A 25,160-nucleotide genomic window follows, 5' to 3' on the forward strand; every position below is an offset into this window, starting at 1 on the left:
GCGGCTGCAGCCGTTAATTGGACTTGGCAGCGGAGCAAGTCCACTCGTCAGCGTTGTGCGTAGTGTGTGTGTGTGTGTGTGTGTGTGTGTGGAGCTGTGTTCGTGTCGAGCAGGACAATCAGCGTCCCCCAAGACTGTGTATTATCACCCAGGACCTGAATGAAGTGCCAGGATCAACATCCAGAGGAAGAGCGGCCTTGGCAGACGCTCTGTAGTGTCTTTCCGAGTGGAACAAGGACAGCAGTGTGTATTACTGACTGCACTACATATGCAAACACGGAGACTGCACAACAGGTATTGTAATCCCCGAGACACACGGCGCTCCTATGCGTTCCCTCGATCTGGATCACCGAGGCGTTCCTGTGTCTATGATCCTCCCTCTCAGCTCTCTCGCCTCTCCGCAGAAACTCAACGCATCATCCCTGCAAAGCTGCACTTAATGACTCGCTGAACTCAGTCTGTTGGGTGATGACAGATGCACTTTGTCATGAAAGAAAACCCTGCCGGCCTCCCCCTGAACGGGGTTCAGAGGTGGACGGGGCTCAAGAGGACGGGGCTGGCTAATGGCTGCTGACCCCACCGGTCTCACCCGCCTCCAACACGGGCAACAGGTATTAGCTGCCTAATGAACTCGGTGCTAATGAGGAGCAGCGGGAGTTCAGAGTCATCTATCGCCAGGCGGAGCACAGGTGAGGTAGACCCGTATAGGTGGTGCTGAGCTCATAATTCAGATGGAGCGGTGAGAGGGGACAAAGACGGGAGGATGTTATGGAGGATATTGATTCTTCAAATACAGCTGGCCTCTTAACATCTAGTCTATTAAGAGTAACATGTTTCATAAACATAAATGTATAGTTGTTAGAAGCTAATCTCTTTTCAAGCATGGCAGAATTTTCCATCTAGAAACGTCTGATGGGGGGGGGGGGGGGGGGGGGGGGGGGTGACATCTCATTAACCTCCCAGTCTGGAGCTGCACTGGATTCTGGGACTGAGAATGAGAGCATGAATGTAGGCAAACCTTGTATGATACAATGGTGAGGAAATAATAATGTCAAACAGGAGACGATACTTTAAAAGATCGTGCAACACTGAATAATAGAGCAGAAAACGACATCTAAAAATCAAGATGGCGACGTCCAAAACCAAGATGGCGACATCCAAAAGCCAAGATGGCGACGTCCAACAACCAAGATGGCGACGTCCAAAAGCCAAGATGGCGACGTCCAAAAACCAAGATGGCGACGTCCAACAACCAAGATGGCGACGTCCAAAAGCCAAGATGGCGACTTCCAAAACGCAGAAAAATGCTGCGGCACTAATGACTTAAAACAAATGAAAACTTTATTAGGCTTGTCATATTAACACAGGTGCATAGATGAGATTTGACATCTGCATTCAGGAGCAGTGAGCTGCTGTAAAGCGTTCGGACACAAAGTGTCTTAAGAAAACTTCAACGAGAGACGCTCATTGTTTTTGTTGTCCCTCATTCATTTATTCATGTTCTGGTTTCCATAGACCAGAGGTGGAGGAAGGATTCAGATCCTTTACTTACGCCGAGAAAATTGATTAAATTGCTAAATTTTTATTTTTTTTTATCATATTTGCTCAGACTGTCACTATATCCTGACAGTAGAGCTTGAGACGGATAATCCAATTATTAATTGAATTCCTCTGCCTCATGTTAGTGCTCCTGGAGGTATTTAGGTGTCTAACGCAGCTGTCAATCACTGCAGGTGACGCTGGTGAACTCTGATCAAACTGTCAAACGAGGCAGCGCTGAGCAAATATCAATCAATATTCTGTTATCATCTTTTTTCTCCCCTCAAATCTTTAAATTGATTTTTTTATTTGAGTTAAAACGAGTCAGGTATGACACAATATATAATGTGTTGACTATATTATATTATATATTTGATTTTCCTCGAGGAAATAAATGTATTTTATACCTACAACTTCTCCAACGGTGGTCATAGCGAGGCCGAAATACATCCAGAGCCAGACTGAAATGGGTTAGTTTGATGCTCGACGCTCACGTGTGACGTTCCCATAATCTATAACCGTCTGCATATCCTCCCGTACTCGTAACTAACTCCATGACGTTTGCTCACAGCGGTGCGCGGCTCAACTTTGTCCCTTTTTTGTTTTCCGAGTTCAATGCTGCGTTCAGGTTCCAGTGAACGTATCGCAGCGGCAGGCGGACTCCCAACGTAACCGGTGGGTCTGCTGCTCAGGACCTTGAACTTGGCGCCCTTTCAGATAAAACTGCTAAATAACAAGGGGCGAGTGAGCCCCGGTGTGTAATTGTAATAGAAGTAATCTTCATGAAAGGCCACACTGAAGACTGTTCCCAGGGGTTTGTCTCTCGTTAAGTCTAGAGCGGCCTATCAGCCCCTACCGGGAGCTTAGTTCCTCCTCTCCTACGGTGAATTGCCTCGACGCGGCCTTGACTTTGTTCCCTCTTGTCTCCCGATGGAGGGGTGACCTTCCCATCCCATTCAGGACTGCAGTCACTGCCGGCGTACCGGAGGGGATTTGAAAACCCATCTCCTCGAGAAACATGTCACGTCCGCCTGTGCTCTACCTTCCTCTCAGTCCTCCGAGTCAGACATCCGTCTTCTTACTAAGAACTTAACCTTTTACACCTGCTGCTTATTCCCTCTTAAGTTTGTTTACCTGCTTCGTCTCCGGAGCGAGTGTTTGTCCACAAGCAGTCTAAGGAGACAAAGACAACACCGCATGCTTTTCTTCTTAGCAGAGGATACTGTTGGAAAGCTGTGTGGTTATTATACAATTCAAATTGTCAGAAATTGTGGTGTTTTTGAGCAGAGGACGAACCAAAACTGTCAAACTGATGGACCAACAAATCCATACATATACCAGATATACCATTCCTCTGTCGCGCAACATGTCCGTACGCTAGTGGTGTAACGGACAGTAGATGATCGCTTTACTGCTGATCGTTATTGGCCAAAATATATCAAAATACACAATCGGGACATCGGCATTAATGCTTTCTAGACGTCGATCCCTGGTAACGCTAGGTTGTGAAAAACAAATCTGTGTAGAAATCAGCAGCAAGGAAGCCAACAGATGCAAATTGTCAGAATATGTACTTCCTGTTAGGTTCCAGAACCTTTCCTTGGTAATTGTTAGTCCTTGTGTTTAGAGCTTCAGCACTTTGAATTAAAGAATGATTCTGGAGTAGTTGTATTGTTCTTCTTTGTTGTCAACACATTTAATGTTCAGATCAAAATGAACAAAGTCTTTTTCTCAATATTTTCTGACTTCCTGTCTGTGGCTCTCAAGACATTAATCTGTAAAAAACGGCCAACAAATCTAAAGTCAACATTCTGATTACAACGCGTGTGATATGACTGTGGTTCTGAAAGGACCTCCGTCACGGGGGCGTTTTACGTTCATCTAAGTATGTATTCGCCGAATATTCATTTTCATTAGCCATGAAAACAGATTTATTGTTTTTTTTGGAATAAGAGCAGAAAAAAGGGATATTTTGAGTATGTAGTCTGTGAGACTCATTGATGTGTTTTTAATGGAGGTCAATGGATCAGAGGAAGAAGAGATTTCAGGATTACACACACAATACTTGTTTTTACTTTCACTGTTGGTTTGGGGTTTTTTTCATTGGATTTGCTGACAAAAATATTGAATATCTCTTGACATATCCTTTGACATCAGTGGATAAAGCCTGTTGATGCTTATTATTGAGTTAATCATGGTTGTGAATAATCAGAACGGTTAAATCCACCTGGCCAGGAGCGGCAATGCTGAATCTCTTAGTGTCACTGCAGTAATGCTCATCTGACATCTTTGTTGCTAGGCGGTAATTTTACACCTCAGTTGCATGTTGAAGGAATCAAGGTGCGGTTTTGTGTTGTTTAATTGCTACTTTCTCCTCCACTGGCACTTAAATCAAGCAGAACCAGAGAAGGGATGGATCTGTGTGACAGCAAGGCTCCTGATGTAATGAAACATTCAACCAATCAGATTTAGAAGAATGTCCCGCATTAAAAACAAGAAACAAGAAAACGGTCTGGCATTTATCGCTCATCTAAAAACGCTGATGAGTATTTTAGGAATTTCTTTAGTCCATTGGATGCTGAGACTTTGACCTTTAGAGTCCTACTGGCAAAGAATACAACAGCTGTGATCAGTGTTTGTGATGTTGGCAATCCAGATATGATAATCTACTCCACTCAGGCTGTTCTCATACAGCATTCATAGCTTTACCTACGAAATATATATTCAAATATCACAAAATTAATTCGTATTTAATCCATGTAAATGAACTAAACTGCAAAAGCCCACACAGGGCGGGTCGAACTGGAATCTAACCAGGAGGGAGCAGTTCACACTCCCTATGAAACGAGATGTCAACGTTAATGTCAATGGACCCTGAGTCTGAAATAAAGTCTATCTATCTATCTAATGTATTTGTCACGTAACTTAACTACGTGTTTCACCATCTTTTCCTAAATCTAACCAAGTATTTCACCATCTTTTACCAAACCTAACTAAGTCGTTTTGTTGTCTCAACCAGGAAGTGCTACCCTGAGCCTTCCACTCAGCACTTATTGTTTTCATACTAGCTTGTTGCACTTATTGTATTCGTATTACTTATAGCACTAACTGTTTCTCTTGTTTCTGTACTTTGGCTCTGAGTTATGCTCTGCTTCCTGCTCTTAGATGCTTGTTTAAAGGAAATGTACTTATGACTTCTGGTGACTAGTAGTTCTTTTGATTACCAATGTTGATGCACTTATTGTAAGTCTCTCTGGATAAAAGTGTCTGCTAAATGACTGTAATGTAATGTAATGTAATGTAATGTAACCTAACTAAGTTGTTTAGTTGTCTAAGGTTGTTTCCTGTGAAGACTGAATGTTATTTTGAAAAGACTGTATTCATATAAGGAGCAAAATTGACACGTGTTGCAGGACTTTTGTATGAAAACAAACAAACGAATGTTCATAAGATATGTGAACCGTTGCTCCGCTACGTTGCTCCGCTACGTTGCTCCGCTACGTTGCTCCGCTACGTTGCTCCGCTGGTGAAAAACATGAAAAACAAAAGTCAAAATGAAAACACGAGGAATAAAGTTGGCCTCGCGTGTCGGGGAACAGGAATCAGAAGCAGCAGCTGAGGCAGAGACGGATCTGTGTGGATTCTGTAGAGTGGAGCTGAGCAGCGGGAGATAAACAGACGAGCGTCTGAAAAGAGTGAACAGACTGAGGCGGAGAACTGGCTGCTTCTGTTGTCGCACACCTTGACAGGCTTTCCCCTCACAAGGATGTCGGCGAGAAGAGGAAAACGTGTGATTCGTGGCTCTAGTTGGGACTTAGAGAGGCAAATACATCACTGTAGGCGACTCCATGAGTCGGCCCCAGCTGCTGCTCTGCCTGTTTGAGAGCTGTGTGTGTGTGTGTGTGTGTGTGTGTGTGTGTGTGTGTGTGTGTGTGTGTGTGTGTGTGCTTTGAGTCCAGCTCTGATAAATGGCACGTCCGGGCACAGTGGCGAGCGAGCGCCCACACTGGCCGGTGACAGCCGCCGTGTCGTCTCAGCGATCCACACCAGACCAACTGGACCTCGACACATTATCATATTTATAGAATCTTAAAAATAAAACACGGGAGGTGAAACGAGAAGCTCGTCGGGTAAAGCATGCCACCCAGGATCAACACGTTTCACACACACACACACACACGCACACACACACACACACACACACGCACACACACACACACACACACACACACACACACACACACAGGTGTAGCTGTTTTCCTCTGGTCACGCAGCTGGAGTAAAAAAGTTTTCCTCCGTCTGACTGTCAAAGTTCATCCATTACGGGAGACACAGGAACACAATTATTCTTTGTCGCCTCTAAAGCTTCGACTAGCTCATCAGCAAACAGGCGCGTTAATGCGTTACGCTAGGGCATCGCTCGTTTCCATGACCACAAATGGAGACCCGCGACCAAATTCATCACTTAAGAAACACGGACAGAAGATTGAGAGGTTTTTATTTTTAGATTTTAGGTCTTTGTGCACTTTGTGCCCGAGCGTAGAGAGCAGAGAGGTGGAATACCCAGAATCCCTTGTGTTCGGGCGGCCATTTCCTGTGGTTGGTTGAGATTACGTCTCAACCAACCTCTATTCTACAACGAGGACAGAGTCACACGTTCACGAGTATGCTGAGGTTGTTTTGGGTTTAGTCTGAGTTGAAAAAGGTTTTTTTTTTTCTCAGTTGGCCACATGAAAAAAAATTAAATCACCTACTCTTTTGAACATATATATTTATATTTATATTTATATTTCTGCTGCTGTCTGTGCCTCTACTTTATATTCTTTAATTGTTTGTCTTGATAAAAAAAGTGCCTTTCTTCTTGAATGGAGAAAAAGAGCGCCGGTACCAGGAGTCACTTCTGAAAAGTGACGTTTCTTTAATAATAATAATAATAATAATAATAATACGATCTTTATTTGTAGCACATTTGTAGCTCAAAGTGCTGTACATTTAAAAATAAATAAAAACAGATAGAAGTGTTAGAAAGAAAGCATTTTTGCACTTACATTTTAAATGTAACTTTAAAGAATTTCAACAGATGAATAAGAGCTGGAAAACATTTTAGATTTAAATATCAAAAACAAACCCTGCATTCTCTCTAGTGTCCAGCAGGGGGCGACTCCTCTGGTTGTATAGAAGTCTAGTCTAAAATGACTCTACTTCTCTCTTGATTTATTCCCTCAGTAAACATTGTAAACATGAGTTTATGGTCTCAACCTCTAGTTTACAGTCTTCTTCAATACAGCATGATGTTCATTTAGTACATTATGCTCCATTTAGAGTCAAACACACCAGAAAGCAGAGCTCTTGATTTAACAGTCCATGAGCTTTGGGTTCCTTCATAGGGTGGCTTCGCCTCAAAAGAGACCAGCTGAGGGGGTTCAACATCTGATCAGGATCCTCCTGGACGCCTCCCTTTAGAGGTTTTCTGGGTTTGTCCAGCTGGTATGAGACTCCGGGGTAGACCCAGAACACACTGGAGAGATCTGGCCTGAAAGAGCTGTAAAGCATTGCTGGGGAGATGGGAGTCTGGAATACTGTGCCAAGCCTTCCGCCCCCTCGGATAAGTGGAAGACAATAGAGAGATGGATGGATTTCACAAGACCAGAGTAAGAATTAAAGTGGTCGTTTGTGATATTGTTAAGAATACGGTACATCCGCATGGAGACTCTGGTTTTTAGATCCAAGACAACCCCTCTAATATAATCTGGTATTAATATTGTGAGCACATGAACTGATCTTGTTCAATCACTTGTATTTAAAGTTTCTTTTGCATAATTTGTTCTCTGCGAGAAAACGACAAAAAGGCAAACCAATAAAAACTTTTGCCAACTCTGAAGTTAATAAAAGTGTGAAGTAATCGCCGTTGATCAAAATGAGTCACTTCATAAATTGCCTAAGTAGCAACTTCTCTTAAGAAGCGTCGCCGTCTTTAAAGTGTGTCTCCGCAGTGTTCCCTCCCTTCATCTCCTCCGTTCTTGCTCTTGATAATCATAATCACCAATCTTCACGTGATGATTTCCATCATAATTTGTCCTTATCTACCACTTTTTCTTCCTCTTCATTTCCTCTGCTTTTGAGGCCTCTTTCCGCATCTCATTCCCTCGCCTTCGCCCGCCCGCCTCCCTCCCTTCACCCCACTTCTGTCCGAGCTATTTATGTTGCCTGGCAGAGCAACAAAGTTCTTCCACTGGACTGGAGTTCGGAGGAGGAGGGCCGCTTCACCAGCTAATCTGGTTAGCTACAGTCGAAAGACAAAGGACGAGAAGGAACCTCTCTTCCTCTTTGCTCTGAGAGTTACTCGTGTTCTGCATACGTGTTTCCATGTGCTGTGGGTTTAAATAAGGAAACACACTCGTGCACTGTAATCCTGTAGAAATAGAATAGAATAGAAACCCTCTTTATGAATCTCATTTCTAAACTACTAAATGGTTTTGATGAATGAATTGTGCAGGAAATATGAAAACTGTTATATTGTTTTAATTATATTATTTAATTAAAGGTAGAGTTCTGATGTTCTGAAGTGTTCTACTACAGTAGATGAGTTCTTAGGAACAGACAGGAGAACCGTGTTCTGCTGTGGACGTGTTTTAGACTCCTAACAGAGTCTCTATCAGTTTAAGTTTTAAGCTTTGTTTAGAATATGTTCTCCTCCTTACCTTGATGTCAGACAGACCTTATGAAGGGAACTGAGGCTGTTATCTGTGATCTCTACAAACACACCAGACTCCATTCATAAAAACACTGATTCTACCTCTCAGGACACAGGAGTTGCTGCTCTACTGCTGCCTCCATCGGCTCGTGTTTTTGTCAATTGGCGACCTCCAACGATGTCAAAAACTGCAGTTCCTCAAACGGCCACTTGAGGCTATAAAAAGCAATCAATCCCCATTGACCTCAATGTTAAAATCACCAACTTTACAGCAGGAATACACAGGTTTACAGCCTGGTACAATAACTAAAATCTCTGTTCATGACGACTGTAAGGTTTTTATATAAGTCACCCGGTTCAATTATTCCAAGGCTTCTGAGAGGAACCTTCTTCAAAGACTCCTTTGAAAAAACACTACAGATACGTTCCACTTTCAGTTCACTTACCTGGTTTCCGGTTTAATATCACTGCTGCATTATTGTGCACGTTGCATTTTCACTGCTTTATATCCCGTCGGCTGGTTTAATCCACATCAATGCATCACGTTCTATAAGAATCATCACGTTGGTCTCCTCCCTGTGAAGCACCTCTATGAAGGTGTTGATGTATGTTCCAGCTGATCCAAGAGGCTTTTTACACAGAGTTCATTCAGCTGAACAACAAAAATCATAAAGGAAACTCTTCATCCTTCAGTTTACCGCAAACATTCAACGTCATAAATGAACAAATATGGAGAAAAAGATACTTAACAGAGGGACGTGTTCCTCTGAGACGTAGTGAAGCATCAAAGTTTAGTTGCTTATATCTTGACACAGTATTTGTGTGAGTGATCCTCATCTCTCTAGAACACAAACTGAACATGTATTGTAGGATTGTTACACTAGGCTGCGTTTGTTTCTTCCTTCTCCACAGACAGGATTAAATAACTTTCATCAACAAACCACAGCTAGACTTTCTCTCTGCTACGCTCTTTCTGATCAGACCAGTGACATTCAAACTGTTCGAGTCTCTCACTTAACTCGTGTGCGTTAGAGGAGCAGGTGATCAGTGAAGCCTGTGAGACATTAAGCCCTTAAATTCATTCAACGCACTTTGTTTTGTAAAACATCATCACGAACGCCGCACTCGTCCTCAGCTCTAGCTTATTAGAGAGGAAAACACATTTTAAAAAACAGACTCAATGTGGGGACCTTTCAATCTGCGGCGGACTACGGGATGTATTCCCTCTGACCAATCAGGTGAGAGCGTTCCAAACACAAAAACAGTCTGTGTAGGAATTGGCTCGATATCCCCGTGGGAGGGACGACTCAGTGTCGCTGTGCAGCATCTTCAGAGCAAATCATCTTCTTCCACGTGTAACGAGCAAATGACAAAAGCTATTGTGAGGAGCAGAGCCCTCACGCTGTGGCACACCTCACCAAAAAATAGATCTTTTTAATTCATTTCCCCAGTCTTCAGATTCCATCCAGCTGCAAGGTGTGAGGCTGATGCATGCAGAGTTTACTCAAAATAAATAAGAGGGGCCGCTGATACACAGCACAGCACTAATTATTAGACACTAATATAAAGCACAAAACACTAATTATTAGACACTAATATAAAGCATGTATCACTAATTACTACACACTAATATAAAGCACGTATCACTAATTATTACACACTAATATAAAGCACGTATCACTAATTATTACACACTAATATAAAGCACGTATCACTAATTATTACACACTAATATAAAGCACGTATCACTAATTATTACACACTAATATAAAGCACGTATCACTAATTAGTACACACTAATATAAATCATGTATCACTAATTATTAGACACTAATATAAAGCATGTATCACTAATTATTAGACACTAATATAAAGCACGTATCACTAATTATTGCACACTAATATAAAGCAAGTATCACTAATTATTACACACTAATATAAAGCACGTATCACTAATTATTGCACACGAATATAAAGCAAGTATCACTAATCATTAGACACTAATATAAAGCACGTATCACTAATTATTACACACTAATATAAAGCAAGTATCACTAATTATTACACACTAATATAAAGCACGTATCACTAATTATTGCACACGAATATAAAGCAAGTATCACTAATTATTACACACTAATATAAAGCACGTATCACTAATTATTACACACTAATATAAAGCACGTATCACTAATTATTACACACTAATATAAAGCACGTATCACTAATTATTAGACACTATTATAAAAAACGTAGCACTAATCATTAGACACTAATATAAAGCAAGTATCACTAATTATTACACACTAATATAAAGCAAGTATCACTAATTATTACACACTAATATAAAGCACGTATCACTAATTATTGCACACTAATATAAAGCACATAACACTAATTATTAGACACTTTTATAAAAAACGTATCACTAATTAGTAGACACTAATATAAAGCACGTATCTCTAATTATTACACACTAATATAAAGCACGTATCACTAATTATTACACACTAATATAAAGCACATAACACTAATTATTACACACTAACATAAAGCACGTATCACTAATTATTACACACTAATATAAAGCACATAACACTAATTATTACACACTAATATAAAGCACGTATCACTAATTAAATAACTTTTAAACATAAACTGAAGAGATGGCTTAAAGCAAAGCCTCATCTATGGCACTGCCGTTACATACTCTCATTGTTTTTACAAATCTGCTGCTTTTGTACTGTATTTATGTATTTGAATGTACTGTTATAGTGTTGTGTTGTACTTTAGTGTTTGCTGTTGAATTGTACTGATACTATTTGGCCACTAAATTGTGATAACCTGCTCGTGGACTACAGATGAAGATGAGCTCTCTAGTTAACTCTGGCACATTTACATTGAGGTGGAAACTGACATGTTGGTTAACGTGGACCGTCTCTGCTCAACAAATACATACAAAAGTAGAAAGAGAGGACTTGAGGAGGGGAGGTAAAACTTTCCAGAGTGAACCCGACAGATGGAGTTGATCGACCCCTCAGCCTGCACTAAGTGGAGGTAGATTTACCTAACCCCCGTCTTGGCTCGGCCTCGGTCCCCCAGGGCAGCAATAAAGAACCGGTAAACAACGGGGAGGCCGGAGCACACCAATAACACAGAGGGACTGAAGGGGCTGTGTGACTCATTAAGTGTCACTAGCCCCCAAATCTCTTCAACCGCACACACACACACACACACACACACACACACACACACACACACACACACACACACACACACACACACAACTATGGTTTACACGGACCTGCACCCCCTTTAGGGCCGTATGAGAGTCTGGAGAGGAGACGGAGATGAGATTGATATTGAGATGCGATGACTTTCATTTACAGTTTAAAGGTGCAATCAGGACAACTGTTTACAGTTCGGTACCACGAAACCGACAGAGACGAGGTCCTGATCAGAGGTTTCTCTGTTTCAGCGGCTGAAAACCTGAAGCTTTGACTTTCAAAGTAAATCTCGATCACTCTGCTACAGTTTAGCCTTCCATCATCTCAGGAATACTTCACCAGAGTCACCAGAGTCACCGCAGCTAATCCAGAACCCAGCTGATTAGGACCAAAAAAACAGACGCTGTATGTTTATATTAATCATTGCATTAAATCACTCCGCACTGCCGACACTATTACTGCTCTAATTTGTGCATTTCAACTAAGAACAGAAATGCGAAAATAAGAAAGAAAATGCAGAAGTTAATAAGGCTGAGAAGATGTTTACTATTATGGATACTTTTTATTTTTATTTGAGTTGTTCAGATACCGACACCTCGATAGAGCCTAAAATACTGGACACGCATTCAAGCTCTATTCAGCAAAAAATTGTACTGGGCTTAAATTACAACCTTATCATGATTTGTGTAATTTTGTAAAAAAAAAATATTCAAAAAATTGTAAAAAAAATGTGTAAAAAAATGTGTAAAAAAAATTGTTTGATAACTTTTGACCAGTTGTTTGAAGATGTTTTTCACATGTAAAATAGATAAATGACATTTTTAACGGTACTCCGTATCAGCCGATACACAAGATCACGAATCAGTATCGTTTCACAGTACAGAGCTCAGTCAAGACTACCGTAGCAACAACGTGTTCAGTATTACTCTAACAACACTAAACATGTTGAAGCAGCCATGTGAGAGGAGAGAAAGTGGAAACAGACGGAGGATCGAGACGTACGAGGAATCCAGCCGATCGTCCGACAGCCGGATTGTTTTCGTGCGATGAATCAAACTGACCGACGGCCGATCTGATTCGTGGCTCCTCGTCAGTCGATCAGAGGAACGTCACAGGATTCCATCAGAATGTGGTGATGGAGCTCTTTGTGTTCTTTGTGCTCCTCAATCATGGAGCAGCCCGCCTGCTGATTTTTGAAAAAAAAAATACCTAATGCGACTATTTTGACTGATATTGCAATTGCAATACGGTTTTGCCCTATTACAGCGAGTGATGACTTTTACATCATTATTGTAGATTTATATAGAAAAACATTTTAAAATGATTACGCTGTGATTGTTGTGGGGATCTGTACCAAACAACGTTTAGGAAGTCTGTAGTATAGAAGTCATTCATAACTAATATTGAGCCTCCTGTTTTGATAAACTATGCAGCTCTAACTGATGTTCTTTTATTTAACAATAAATACGAGGTTGTGTGTGCCGGTAGCATATATTCCTACCTATTTTCTACCCTTCTATCTCTCTGCTTTATAAATTGCTTGTGCCCTAAAAATAAACCTACTCGAACGACCGGCGCAGCTTTTACTCCTGAGCCAAACAAGCAAATCATGATGTCCTTCTCTCTCATTTAACATTTCGGTTGTTCAATCTGCAGGAATGAGTTTGCAGATTGACCTCGACTGAGAAAAATGTGCTCTTTCCTTTTATCGCCGCATCGGGTGAACATCAGACGACTCGGCGACTCCGTGAAATGCCAATCTGTGATCGTTAAATGTTGCTCCAGGTCTGATTAGTGCACATCAGAGTGTGACTGTTAATGAGTGTGTGTGCAGACGCTTACAAGTCACCAGATGATCCAACTCAAACACCAGGAACATTTAAAATGGACAGTCAACCCGTTTAATAGCTTATCAGAACATGAAGGCGTCCTAAAAGCCTTCGATCAATTGTAATTGTTGATCATCTGTTTATTATCTACGCCGAACATTTACGTCAGTTACTACCAGACGGTAACCTCGGGTTCTGCTGAGTGAACGCTTCACTGTTAAAGCTGCATTCTCTCTAGTGTCCACCAGGGGGCGACTCCTCTGGTTGTATAGAAGTCTAGTCTAAAATGACTCTACTTCTCTCTTGATTTATTCCCTCAGTAAACATTGTAAACATGAGTTTATGGTCTCAATCTCTAGTTTACAGTCTTCTTCAATACAGCATGATGTTCATTTAGTACATTATGCTCCATTTAGAGTCAAACACACCATAAAGAGGGGATGATTTAGGGGCGGGGCTACACGCTGATTGACAGGTCTCTACCAGAGACGTATACGGCGTCTCTACGTCACTCCTCCTCAGTCCAGATATGGTCACTTCCTGTTCACCGGTTGGGAAAAAAACAACAACATGGCGACGGCCGTAATCCAAGATGGCGACGGCCAAATTGCCGAACTCCAGGCTTCAACACATCAGTCCACAAACCGGTGAGTGACGCCACGACGACTACGTCCTCTTCTTATAACAGTCTGTGGTCACTATGAGCAACCATAGGACGCATTAGGCTTTAAGTCACCAGTTAACACGGTCACTCGTTAAACTTAAACACCTGCTGCAAAACGACACACACATGTGATGACGCCGGCTGTCCAAGACAGTTGTTAAAAAAGTCATCGCCATGCCTGATATCATCAGCCGATCTCTGCTGATCTCAGACACTTTACTATCAGACTAATAAAGACACGTTTCAGCGAGTTTAGAAACAGTTTCTCCGTCACACCGTTTCTCCACCAGAGAGCACTGGAGAGTTTACTTTTCAACTGTAAAATGTCGCTCTTGGTCGGCCCGTGATGACGGTGAACTCACCACTGGAGCAGTCCAGTCCTCCCCAGCCGGGCTCACACTGGCAGGTGTCAGGAGAGACGCAGCGTCCGTGGGCACACTCTTCAGTACACAACGCTGAGGAGGAAGAGCAGGACACAACGTTTAATATGCAAACATTCTTTTCCCCGATGCAACGATCCATTTAGGTCTATTTATCTTCCATGAGTCATTTTAGACTAGACTTCTATACGACCAGAGGAGTCGCCCCCTGGTGGACACTAGAGAGAATGCAGCTTTAACACGTGAAGCATCGGCTTCACTGTTCCCACATTTTCCGAAATAAAAGAAAGAAGGTTTTTGTAAGTCAGTGTGTATTTTCTGGCCACTAGAATAATGAACTCGGTATAAAAAGGCCGTCACTCGTGGAGGAAGCGTCCGTTATCTGAGCATGTTTCAACTGGTTGTGGCTTGACAACACAACGTATCAATGAGGCACATATTAATGAATGAAGACTAGACATCGTTCTGTAATCGAGACATTCTATCTGCTTTCTACCAACGAACAGATACGGCAGCGGCGACATCTTCGTTTTCACGCTCCTCCTCCTCCTCCTCCTCCTCCTCCTCCTCAGGTGTGATGTTTCATCGGGACGCGGCCGTACAGTGCAGAGCTGTCACACTCCTATCTGAAGGGTCCAACAACAAACGGGCTCTATCACGGCACAACGAATGCAGCGCCTTCACCGAGTCCTTATCGCGCGCGGCGGGGAGGGGTGAGGAAGAGGAGGAGAGGTGAAGAGGGAAAGGCGGGAAACAATGGCGTTGAGACTGGAGGAAGAGAGAGACTGAAATAAAGAAACCAATGAAGTCTAGTGAATCTGAAAACGTCGACTTCAAAGACTTGAATTAAAATGACTTTGAATCACATTAAACTTGACTTTTTCACTTTTTACCGTCATTTATTTAGAGCTCAAAGAGAAACTCAAGTCTTTTTTATTTACTTCATAATGTTGTGTTCTGTACTGACTGTATCCATAACGTCTCATGAGTGATTTAATAATAATACCTGGAGATTCACAGTATAACTCTCTGTTTGAAGTACTCTGATCCATACTGTGTTTGTGTAAACGATCTTTAAAACAAATCTCTATTCATAGAATTCTTCACATTAGAAGCAGTAGAGGCCGTCTGGCAGCGATATTTAGTGTTTTTGGGAAACAATATCCACGAGCAGAGACCGAAATATTAACACCTGACAACTGCAATTTAGGTAAAACTTCTCATCCATGCGAAGAAACATCCTGTAAAACAACTAATTGTCATTTTGATATTTGTGTTTGTGTGCGGATTAAACAAACGAGAGAAGAACTTGAAGAAGATACTTAATTAAGAGGACAATATATATATATATTTTAAGACATAGACCATATTAGAGACTCAGAGGAGGGAGCGATGGGGGACGATGCGCTTCATGGTCGGTGCCTTTAATCCTTCAACCACCACCGGAGACACAGCCGGTCTTGATGCTAAGCTAAGCTAATTGTCTTTTGGCTCCGGGCTTCACCCACTACAGACATGAGGGCTTGAATATTTATGAGACAGATCCACCATTGTCTTCAGCTCAATGTGTATTCTCTTTTATCCCGATTTTAAAAAAGAATATCATTTAAAACAGAAGGCATGACGTTGATATTCTAAGATACATGCCTTTAGTAAATACATCATTAAATAATTATATATATATATATATATATATATATATATGTATATATATATATACACTGTATATATGACATACAATAACAAATTACTTATAAATACTTACTTATATTTAAGCCCTTGTGTCTGTTATGGGTGAAGCTAGAGCCAAAAGACAATTAGCTTAGCTTAGCATCAAGACTGAGGACACCCTGGTGGTTTAAGGACAACGGCACCACCATGACCCACATCATGGTCATGGTGGTCGTCCTCCTTCTCCTTCTCTCCTGCATGTATTGAAGTCTACACGTCTCTTCTGAAGCTCACTCATGAACACACACACACACACACACACACACACACACACACACACACGTAAGTGTTTCTTGGCCGAGCGGAGCGCCGTCGTAGTGGTGAGGTTGCCGAGCGAACGGCCGAGAGCGCTAAAAGAAGTCAGAGTGGCGTCCGGGGTGCACTCGGTGCCCGGTGCATGCTGGGAAAAAAAAGGGCAGTAATTGTTAACAGTCCCACAGCTCAAAAATAATCATTCGAATGAAGACAAAATGGTAATTGAACCCGTCGCACTAAAAGCCCCGGGTTGTTTAACGGAATGAAAAAAAAATTAAAAGAAATCAAAGCACAGATGATGAACAGCTTTATTATCCTCTCTGCCACTTCTTCTTAAAAAACAACAACAGAAAGGCTGAACTTTATCTAACACCCCCTGCAACTCATTGGGCGAGGGTCGCTGGCGTATCGCAGCATGAATACTGCATCGTGCATCAGGCAGGGCCTGAGCCGGGAGAAGACGGGCCGACAGCTCGGAGACTTTAGCTCCTCCATCACTGAGATGTGATGAGCTGCTGCTCTCTGTTTGTGCAGCTGAGTCGTCTCTCCGGCGGGGGGGGAAAAAAGAAACGGGAGCCCGACTCGCGTTAAAAGGGGGACGAACGAACACGAAGGAAATAAGGATGCACATTCAATGCGACCCGCTAGCTGTGCTTTAAGGCCTTTTATTACAAATCAAGTGTGGAGTTTCTAAAGTTGCAAAGAAGTAAGTGAACAGGGAGGAACAGGCGGGTCCAGGAGTTAGACCAGCTTTTATGGGTCTGGAGGCGCTTGAGCCACAGAGGGGTCGTCCTCTCTGAATTTATGGCGGCACCGTGTTAACATTTTACAGCTTTGTTCGTGCATTAGGACAGGAGATCCTCGCAGCCACATGCACTTGGCACGCCGAGGAGAGATTTATACGAGAGGAGGGCGAGACTGAAAGCTTTACATCCACTCATTGTGAACTGGTGTATTTCACCGGTGGCATGTGTGTGTGTGTGTGTGTGTGTGTTTTAGTGTGATGAGTATTTGTTTGCACTCGTTTTCATGAGGGCAGAAACACTTTAGTTCAACAACTCCTGAAACCAAACAAAAAAAAATACAAAACAGGTCGGTATCTCTGTGGTGTCGAAGTGACTAGTCGCTCCGGTGCAGAAGGAGAACGTGTCCAACAGAATTATGGAAATAAATCCTTTTTCTTCAACAAAGCCAAAGCTTCACGTGTTAAAGCTGCATTCTCTCTAGTGTCCAGCAGGGGGCGACTCCTCTGGTTGTATAGAAGTCTAGTCTAAAATGACTCTACTTCTCTCTTGATTTATTCCCTCAGTAAACATTGTAAACATGAGTTTATGGTCTCAATCTCTAGTTTACAGTCTTCTTCAATACAGCATGATGTTCATTTAGTACATTATGCTCCATTTAGAGTCAAACACACCATAAAGCAGGGGATGATTTAGGGGCGGGGCTACACACTGATTGACAGGTCTCTAGTAGAGACGTATATACGGCGTCTCTACGTCAGATTGTGAAGACCAGTATTAGATAAACGGTTACTGTCGTGGTCAAAGGAATCGTTTTGTGCTCGTCAGCTTGTTCCAGACAATTTGGAGGTCCGACATTTTCCCCGTTGAATTCCCAACTTCAGACCCCAAAGCGTTCACATGACGGAGCGAGACTTTGACGTTTCTTTGGCAAACGTTCACAGAACTGTTGTGACATTAAGCTGCTGTTAAACAAGGCCCCCGTTAACTTTGATTCATCAAGACTTCTCTACATTTTCAACAACTCAAGGGACCAAGTGGTGAGTAACTGATGGATAAATGACTAGTTTGGGCACAAAGTATTCCCTTAAAATGAAAAAATGTCACCTTGTTGTAAAACTAAGAATGAAAACAAACAGAAATGAATAAATTAAACTACTATATTTCTGCGTAGAACTTTCATTTTGCGACCCTCACGTTGCTCTTTTGACCCCCTCAGGTGGGTCTCGACCCTCAGGTTGAGAACCGCTGTCCTGGAGCTTTGCCATATATTATTGTGTGGTTCCACTGTAAACAAAAAAAAAGCAATGAAATGAGGAGGGACGAGGTCACTGCTGCAATCAAAACAGCCTGAACTTTAGAAGTGAGCAGAAGGCCATCAGGATTAATAGTGTGTACGAGTGAACGTCTTTGTGCTCTGCAGCTCATTTCTGAAAGAGACAAAGACGCCTGCAAATACAGGTTTTAATAAGAGAGCCAAAGACACGTGCTCTTGATAATTCATCCTTTCATCCTGAGGACTGGAGCATAAGCAGCTACTGTCCAAGGAGGATTACATCAATAGATATCAAATGAATGAATCGCTGCCTAATTCCAGCTATTGTCTCGTCAGTGCTCTTTAATCTGCTGATCTGCTGCAGCAGGAGAATGAGAGCGGAGGTGTGAGCATCACATCTGACGTCTTTCTCCAGCGTCTGATCTCTGAGTGAATCTGTTGACGCGGCTGATCGCCACCAGTGGACGGATTATGAGACAAGACGCCCCTGGACTTCAGAGTCGTTTAGCATCTGTTCTGTTGCTGTTTTGTGTCTCTTTGTAGTTGTTTGGTCTATCCATGGTCATTTTGTGTCTCTTTGTAGGTTTCTGGTGTCTCCTTTTTGGTCATTTTGCGTCTCTTTGTAGTTGTTTTGTGTCTCTATGTGGTCATTTTGTCTCTTTGTAGTTGTTTTGCGTCTCTATGTAGTTGTTTTGTGTCTCTATGTAGTTGTTTTGTGTCTCTATGTAGTTGTTTTGTGTTTCTATGTAGTTGTTTTGTGTCTCTTTGTAGTTGTTTTGTGTCTCTATGTGGTCATTTTGCGTCTCTTTGTAGTTGTTTTGTGTCTCTTTGTAGTTGTTTCGTGTCTCTATGTGGTCATTTTGCGTCTCTTTGTAGTTGTTTTGTGTCTCTTTGTAGTTGTTTTGTGTCTCTATGTGGTCATTTTGCGTCTCTTTGTAGTTGTTTTGTGTCTCTTTGTAGTTGTTTTGTGTTTCTATGTAGTTGTTTTGTGTCTCTATATAGTTGTTTTGCGTCTCTATGTAGTTGTTTTGTGTCTCTTTGTAGTTGTTTTGTGTCTCTATGTAGTTGTTTTGCGTCTCTTTGTAGTTGTTTTGCATCTCTTTGTAGTTGTTTTGCATCTCTTTGTAGTTGTTTTGTGTCTCTATGTAGTTGTTTTGTGTCTCTATGTAGTTGTTTTGCATCTCTATGTAGTTGTTTTGAGTCTCTTTGTAGTTGTTTTGTGTCTCTTCGTAGTTGTTTTGTGTCTCTTTGTAGTTGTTTTGTGTCTCTTTGTAGTTGTTTTGTGTCTTTGTAGTTGTTTTGCATCTCTTTGTAGTTGTTTTGCATCTCTTTGTAGTTGTTTTGCATCTCTTTGTAGTTGTTTTGTGTCTCTTCGTAGTTGTTTTGTGTCTCTTTGTAGTTGTTTTGTGTCTCTATGTGGTCATTTTGAGTCTCTTCCTGGTTGGTTCGTGTCTCTTTGGGTGACATTTTGTTGTTGATCAGGGGGGGCCGCTGACACTTTGCCCTGTAGACCCGTTCAGTAATCCATCAATGATCCCGACATACAACGAGTGAGGGAACTTCTACAAAGTGCATGCAAAGCATGAGAGCTTTTACAATTTTTGTCAAAAGCGTTCTCTCTGTTTTTATTTTTTTATCAGGACCTGCTTTAGTTTTATACAAAACCTTCAGGATTTATGAAAAACATCATGTAATATCGCCTAATGTAGTTCTGACCCGGACCACAGTCACTCAGGTGTTATTGAGACTAAAGGCCTTTACACACCGGGGGACTTTTTGGTGTGGATTAATTAACGTGTCAGAATATTCTTTAGAGCCGTTTCATTTTTCAGAAGGTTGATTTTAACTAATCGTGTCGTGCAGAACGAGTTGAGTTGCAGCAAATGTGTGAAAGAACAACATGGAGGATCCAGTCTGAACCAACACGTTGATACTCTTTGACACCTTGACCAGATCCACTCCTTCTGCTCTTGAATTTCAAAATAAAAGCCCTTGACATATAACATATCCTTGTTTATGAAGTTATATATATTTTTTTATTTTTTTTTTGTTGGTCATTGGTGCATTTTTTATATATGTTATAATATTTCACTAACTTGTTCACTACATGTGAACACAACAGTGTTCGTCAAGCTTTGTTGTCCCAAGCTGTTGTTTCTATTTCTGTATGAGGAGCATAAACAGCAGTCTAGACTGAAATAAACAGATTCAAATATCCTTCCCTTACACTCACACTGCGTATGATACTGTGCATTACCGACGTGAAAAAAAGAAACGGCATCATTAGCTGGAATTGCGTGATTACAGAATGAAGGTTTGTTTGTTGTAGGATGTGATCAGGCAGTGATTTACATCAGATTAGCTGAGGGTTGGGTGGGTGACAGAGAGGGGAGGCGGCTAGAGGCTGAAGCCGGTCGGTGGGTGACGAGGTCACAGACGGGTTCAAGAGCACTCAGGACCCAGAGGAGAAAGAAAAGAGGGCAGCGTGAGGCCGAGGGAGGAATCACACCGACAACACACACAATGTCCTCAGGCAGAGACGCAAAAAACAGAACAAAAAAAAGAAAGAAGCTTTTCTCCGCTTGCAAGACGGAGAACATGGTCACAAAAGGATGTGTTGAATTCAGGGGGCTCACGGAAACATGGCCGACACCCGGCACACCATTATATGTTGATGGAAAACAGAGCGTGCTCCAAAAAAAAACACAGAAAGAGGAAAGACTTCTAATCAAATTAGCAGCCCCCCCCCTTTCAATTAGCTCAGTCTGTGTATATCTGTCCCGGCCCGTTAACGTTGGCCAACCAGGCAGGCGTCTCGTTAACATTGACGAATTAGCTTCCGGCGTTCGACCAACGGGAGCGCCAGGTCGTGCGTGTGTGTGTGTGTGTGTGTGTGTGTGTGTGTGTGTGTGTGTTAGTGCGGTGGAGCGAGCTACACAATAGAGTTCAGGGTTATTTGTCTCGCCCCCCCCCCCCAGGGGGGAAATCTAATAAAGTTGTTTACAAGCAGATGCTGAATAAAGACACACAATGCGCTCCTCTTTACCCTCCTCAACCCCCTCAGGGAAACCCATTCAGCTCCTCTCTCCTCCATAAGAAAAGGAAACACTGCCCCATAGAATTTACCATCTAGGGTGGATAATTGATTTCTCTCTGCCGGATCGGGGGGGAGGGCATACCGGCGTGAGATAACGACCAGGTAGGCAAGGGAAGAGATTCTCCACCTCCGCTCACAAAACATCGTTTTCTGTCCGGGTTTGAACGATGATTTTTCGCTTCACTTTTATCTGTGCGTGTTTGCTTACAGGTGGACGGACAAAAAAACAAACAAACGGAGAATGTTGTTGTTGCAAAGAGCATGAGAATCTTATTCCACTGCCAACGAGGCTTCAACCGCTGCCATATGAAAACCAGCCGGTAGTCTGAGCGTTTCTGTGAAGATTAATCACGTTTCACACTAAACAGCCTTACACTAAATCTAACAGCCTGGAGGCAAAATGAAGAGAGGACGGAGCTTTATGTTTGCAAGATACAAGTGCATTTAAACACCAACGATTCCTGTGGAGTCTGTGAAAAAACACACACATTTAAGTCAAATATTTATACCGGCATGGATCAACGTTCACCTCAGCTGTGTTTTCAAGACACTAAGAGGGACGGGGGTTGAGAATTTTGTGAGAAAAGACAAAATTAGTCAATTAATTAAGAAAAGCGTTCTCTCTAGTGTCCATCCTGGTCAAGTCTTCTTCAATACAGCATGATGTTCATTTAGTACATTATGCTCCATTTAGAGTCAAACACACCATAAAGCAGGGGATGCCTTAGGGGCGGGGCTACACACTGATTGACAGGTCTCTACCAGAGACGTACACGGCGTCTCTACGTCACTCCTCCTCAGTCCAGATGTGGTCACAAAAACAAGATGGCGACGGACAAAACGCCGAACTTGAGGCTTCAAAACCATCAGTCCACCAACCGACGGGTGACGTCACCATGACTACGTCCTCTTCTTACATACATCAGGTTGAGCTCAGGTCTGTTTGACTGAAGACGTCACAGTTATTCAGACATCTGTACACCTGAAGGCCTTCACACAGAGGCTTTGACGAATCCACGACACATGAATGTGAAAATACTCGCCTAGGATATAAATCATATGTCTAGGGCTTTTATTGTGAAAGGTAAGAACAGTGGATATTGGCCTTTTGTCAAGGTTGAAAGGAGTGATAAAGTGTGTCGTCTTCGGAGCCTTCGAAGCAGATATAAAAATAAGTTAAAGGCACAACTTAACCTGTTCAGCACGATGCGACTGATTGATCGCTACGTAATATTCAAAGTATGCATGAGGAAAAACAATAATATATCTCTCACTATGTCACGGAGAGAAGAAAACACACTCACCGTTTATGTGCATAAATTCATAAAAAAAGCTCTCAGATAAATAGTTTCTGAGCTTAACGGAGCATTACACGAAACAACAGCGGTGACATTTTAACATTATGTTTAAGAGACGTCGGTTATAACTCAACAACTAAAGTACGTTAGCGTGTCCGAGCAGCTCAGAGTGTTAAGAACACAGACACCAGATAAACACCCAATAAAACCAGCCTGAATCCACAGCTGTGACGGTGCGAGGACGCTTTGTGATCACATGAAGAGACGCTTCTCTGACAATTAAGAGCAGCAGCTGACGGCTGGTTTACAGTTGGATAAAGAGTCGTATCTCCCACTGAACATCTGCCGCCTCATCTGCTCCGGCTAATTATCTGATGTTTGATTTGAGACTTCAAGCTTCAAACTAAAAGAGGAATATTGGTGGGTTTTTTTCATCTCACTGACCAACTTCTCCAGCGACAGATCATCAACAAAGCTCATGTGTTCACGAGGCCGTCGAGATAAAGGGCACAGATAGAGAACACACAACCCGTCTGCTCCAGCGTTGAGACATCTCTGAGTCCACACGTCAGGACAGAAACGTGCTCGGAGCGTCTCACGTCTCCGTCTTCCTCCTCCTGCTTACGTGGATCTCAAAGCTCTCTGCGGCGCAGCTGTGAGCAGGAATGGATCCGCTTTGAAACGGAGCCGGATTGATGCGACTCTGACAGCTGCAGCAGCAGATATATAGATAACTGCCGGGCGGCAGAAGTGAAGAGATAACGACTGAGATCGAATCGCTGCTCCACAAGAAGCACTGCACATTTTAACAAGCCTGGGAAAACTTTGTGTATCAAACGGAAAAAAAAATAAATAAAAAGTTTTAAAATAACGATTCAGATGACAGGAAGACGGTTTTGTTTGCTGTGGAGTCAGCGCTGGCTGGCTTTGTGTTTATTGCCTTTTGATCAAACACAACGTTGTAGGAGCAGCGTAACCTTCACGTGTAGAAGAACAGACCCGAGGGATGAATCCTCGTGAGTGAAGAAGCTCGGTCCAAACGGGAACTCCTTCACTTTGGTCTTTATGTCGTCCTTACGTCGCGCGCACACACACACACACACACACACACACACACACACACACACACACACACACACACACACACACACACACACACACCTCCGGCTCACCTCGGCTGTCAGTCACACGGAGCAGTGAATTCAACAAGACTACCATCTGAAGCAGAGTGGTCAGGAGAAACATGCGCGATACGCTGACGATTAAACTTGGATTATTACACGTCTCATTGAACTGCGGCAGGAGAACGCTGTGTTGTGATTGGCTGGCATGAGTGCATCGTTTCCTCGTTACCTCCGTGATAACTAGACACATCTGTTCACTGCTAAAAACTGCACAAATCAATATTCGTGCGACGGATCAATTAACTGCATGCAGGGCTGCAGCGAATCGTTCATAACGCTGACATTCAAATTTAAAATCAATATTTGATGCTGCACAGCTTCTTTTTTTGTTAAATTGATTGTGTTTGAAGACGGCATTTCTGCACAGTTGCAGAGAGAGAGAGAACAGGCTTGGTTCATATTATTAATATTATAGTGTTTGTGAAATGATAGATTGTTTCAGACTCATGTGATCCAAACGTTTCCAAAAGCTCCACAGCGTTTGTAAAGACCTAAAGTCTAAATGTGTGTATGTGTGTATGTGTGTCATTTCCAACACTTTTTTTTATCAAAGACAATATCCTGCTTCAGTCCATATTTGTTGGCGTTCAGCCTTCAAAAGCATCGTTTGGTACGAGCCTCATAGAAGTGATCATCTGGAAGGAGGAGCTTCTCTGCACGTGTGCAATGAAACCCCACGTTAATATCGTATTTTTAAATTCCGCACTGAGCATCCTGTTGTACTTGTTGTCAAGCAGGAAGCAGAAATTCTAAAGAGCAATTAAATGATCTTTATCATAAAATTGAACAAACCCTCTCTGTTAAAGACTACAATGATACACAACATCATCTTATTGTCTATAGTCTGTATTCATAAATAATTGTGTTGAACTCAAAAGGAGAATAAAAGAATCGAAGCAACTTACGAACACAAAGGTTTCCGCTTTCATAGAAGCCGGGGCAGCACTGAGAGCGTCGCCTGTACATCGTCCTCACGCCTCTCCTGTACGCCGTCTTGTAGCTAACCCTGTGTGCGACACACACACACACACACACACACACACACACACACACAAAGTCCATTAAAATAAGACAACTGCATGTTGTGGTGCCACATGAGGTTGCAGTGTTGACATTGTGTCAAACGTGTTGTGCGGCAGAGATCGTCTCCTGGAATTAGCATGCTAACCAGCTAGCCGTGGCCCGCACTGTCTTGTAATAACACTCGTGGCCTGGAGAGGTGGTAGTGAGTCACTGAGGCGTC

At 42.4% G+C, this 25,160-nt stretch overlaps 1 protein-coding gene across 1 annotated transcript in view; it reads right to left on the minus strand.

Annotated features, from left to right (window-relative positions):
• The window catches only part of LOC137886305 (multiple epidermal growth factor-like domains protein 11), a 75,007-nt gene that overhangs the window by 46,734 nt on the left and 3,113 nt on the right, over positions 1 to 25,160 (minus strand). Inside the window, exons 3-4 of the mRNA XM_068728713.1 lie at positions 24,823 to 24,923; positions 14,316 to 14,408 (exon numbers count right to left, since the gene is read on the minus strand). Of these exons, the coding sequence (XP_068584814.1) occupies positions 14,316 to 14,408; positions 24,823 to 24,923 (194 nt within the window). The remainder of the gene's footprint in view (positions 1 to 14,315; positions 14,409 to 24,822; positions 24,924 to 25,160) is intronic.

The sequence above is a fragment of the Cebidichthys violaceus genome, unplaced genomic scaffold (genome assembly GCF_023349555.1).
Source record: "Cebidichthys violaceus isolate CVI_PGR_0920_01 unplaced genomic scaffold, fCebVio1.0.p SCAF_43, whole genome shotgun sequence".
NCBI lineage: Eukaryota > Metazoa > Chordata > Actinopteri > Perciformes > Stichaeidae > Cebidichthys > Cebidichthys violaceus.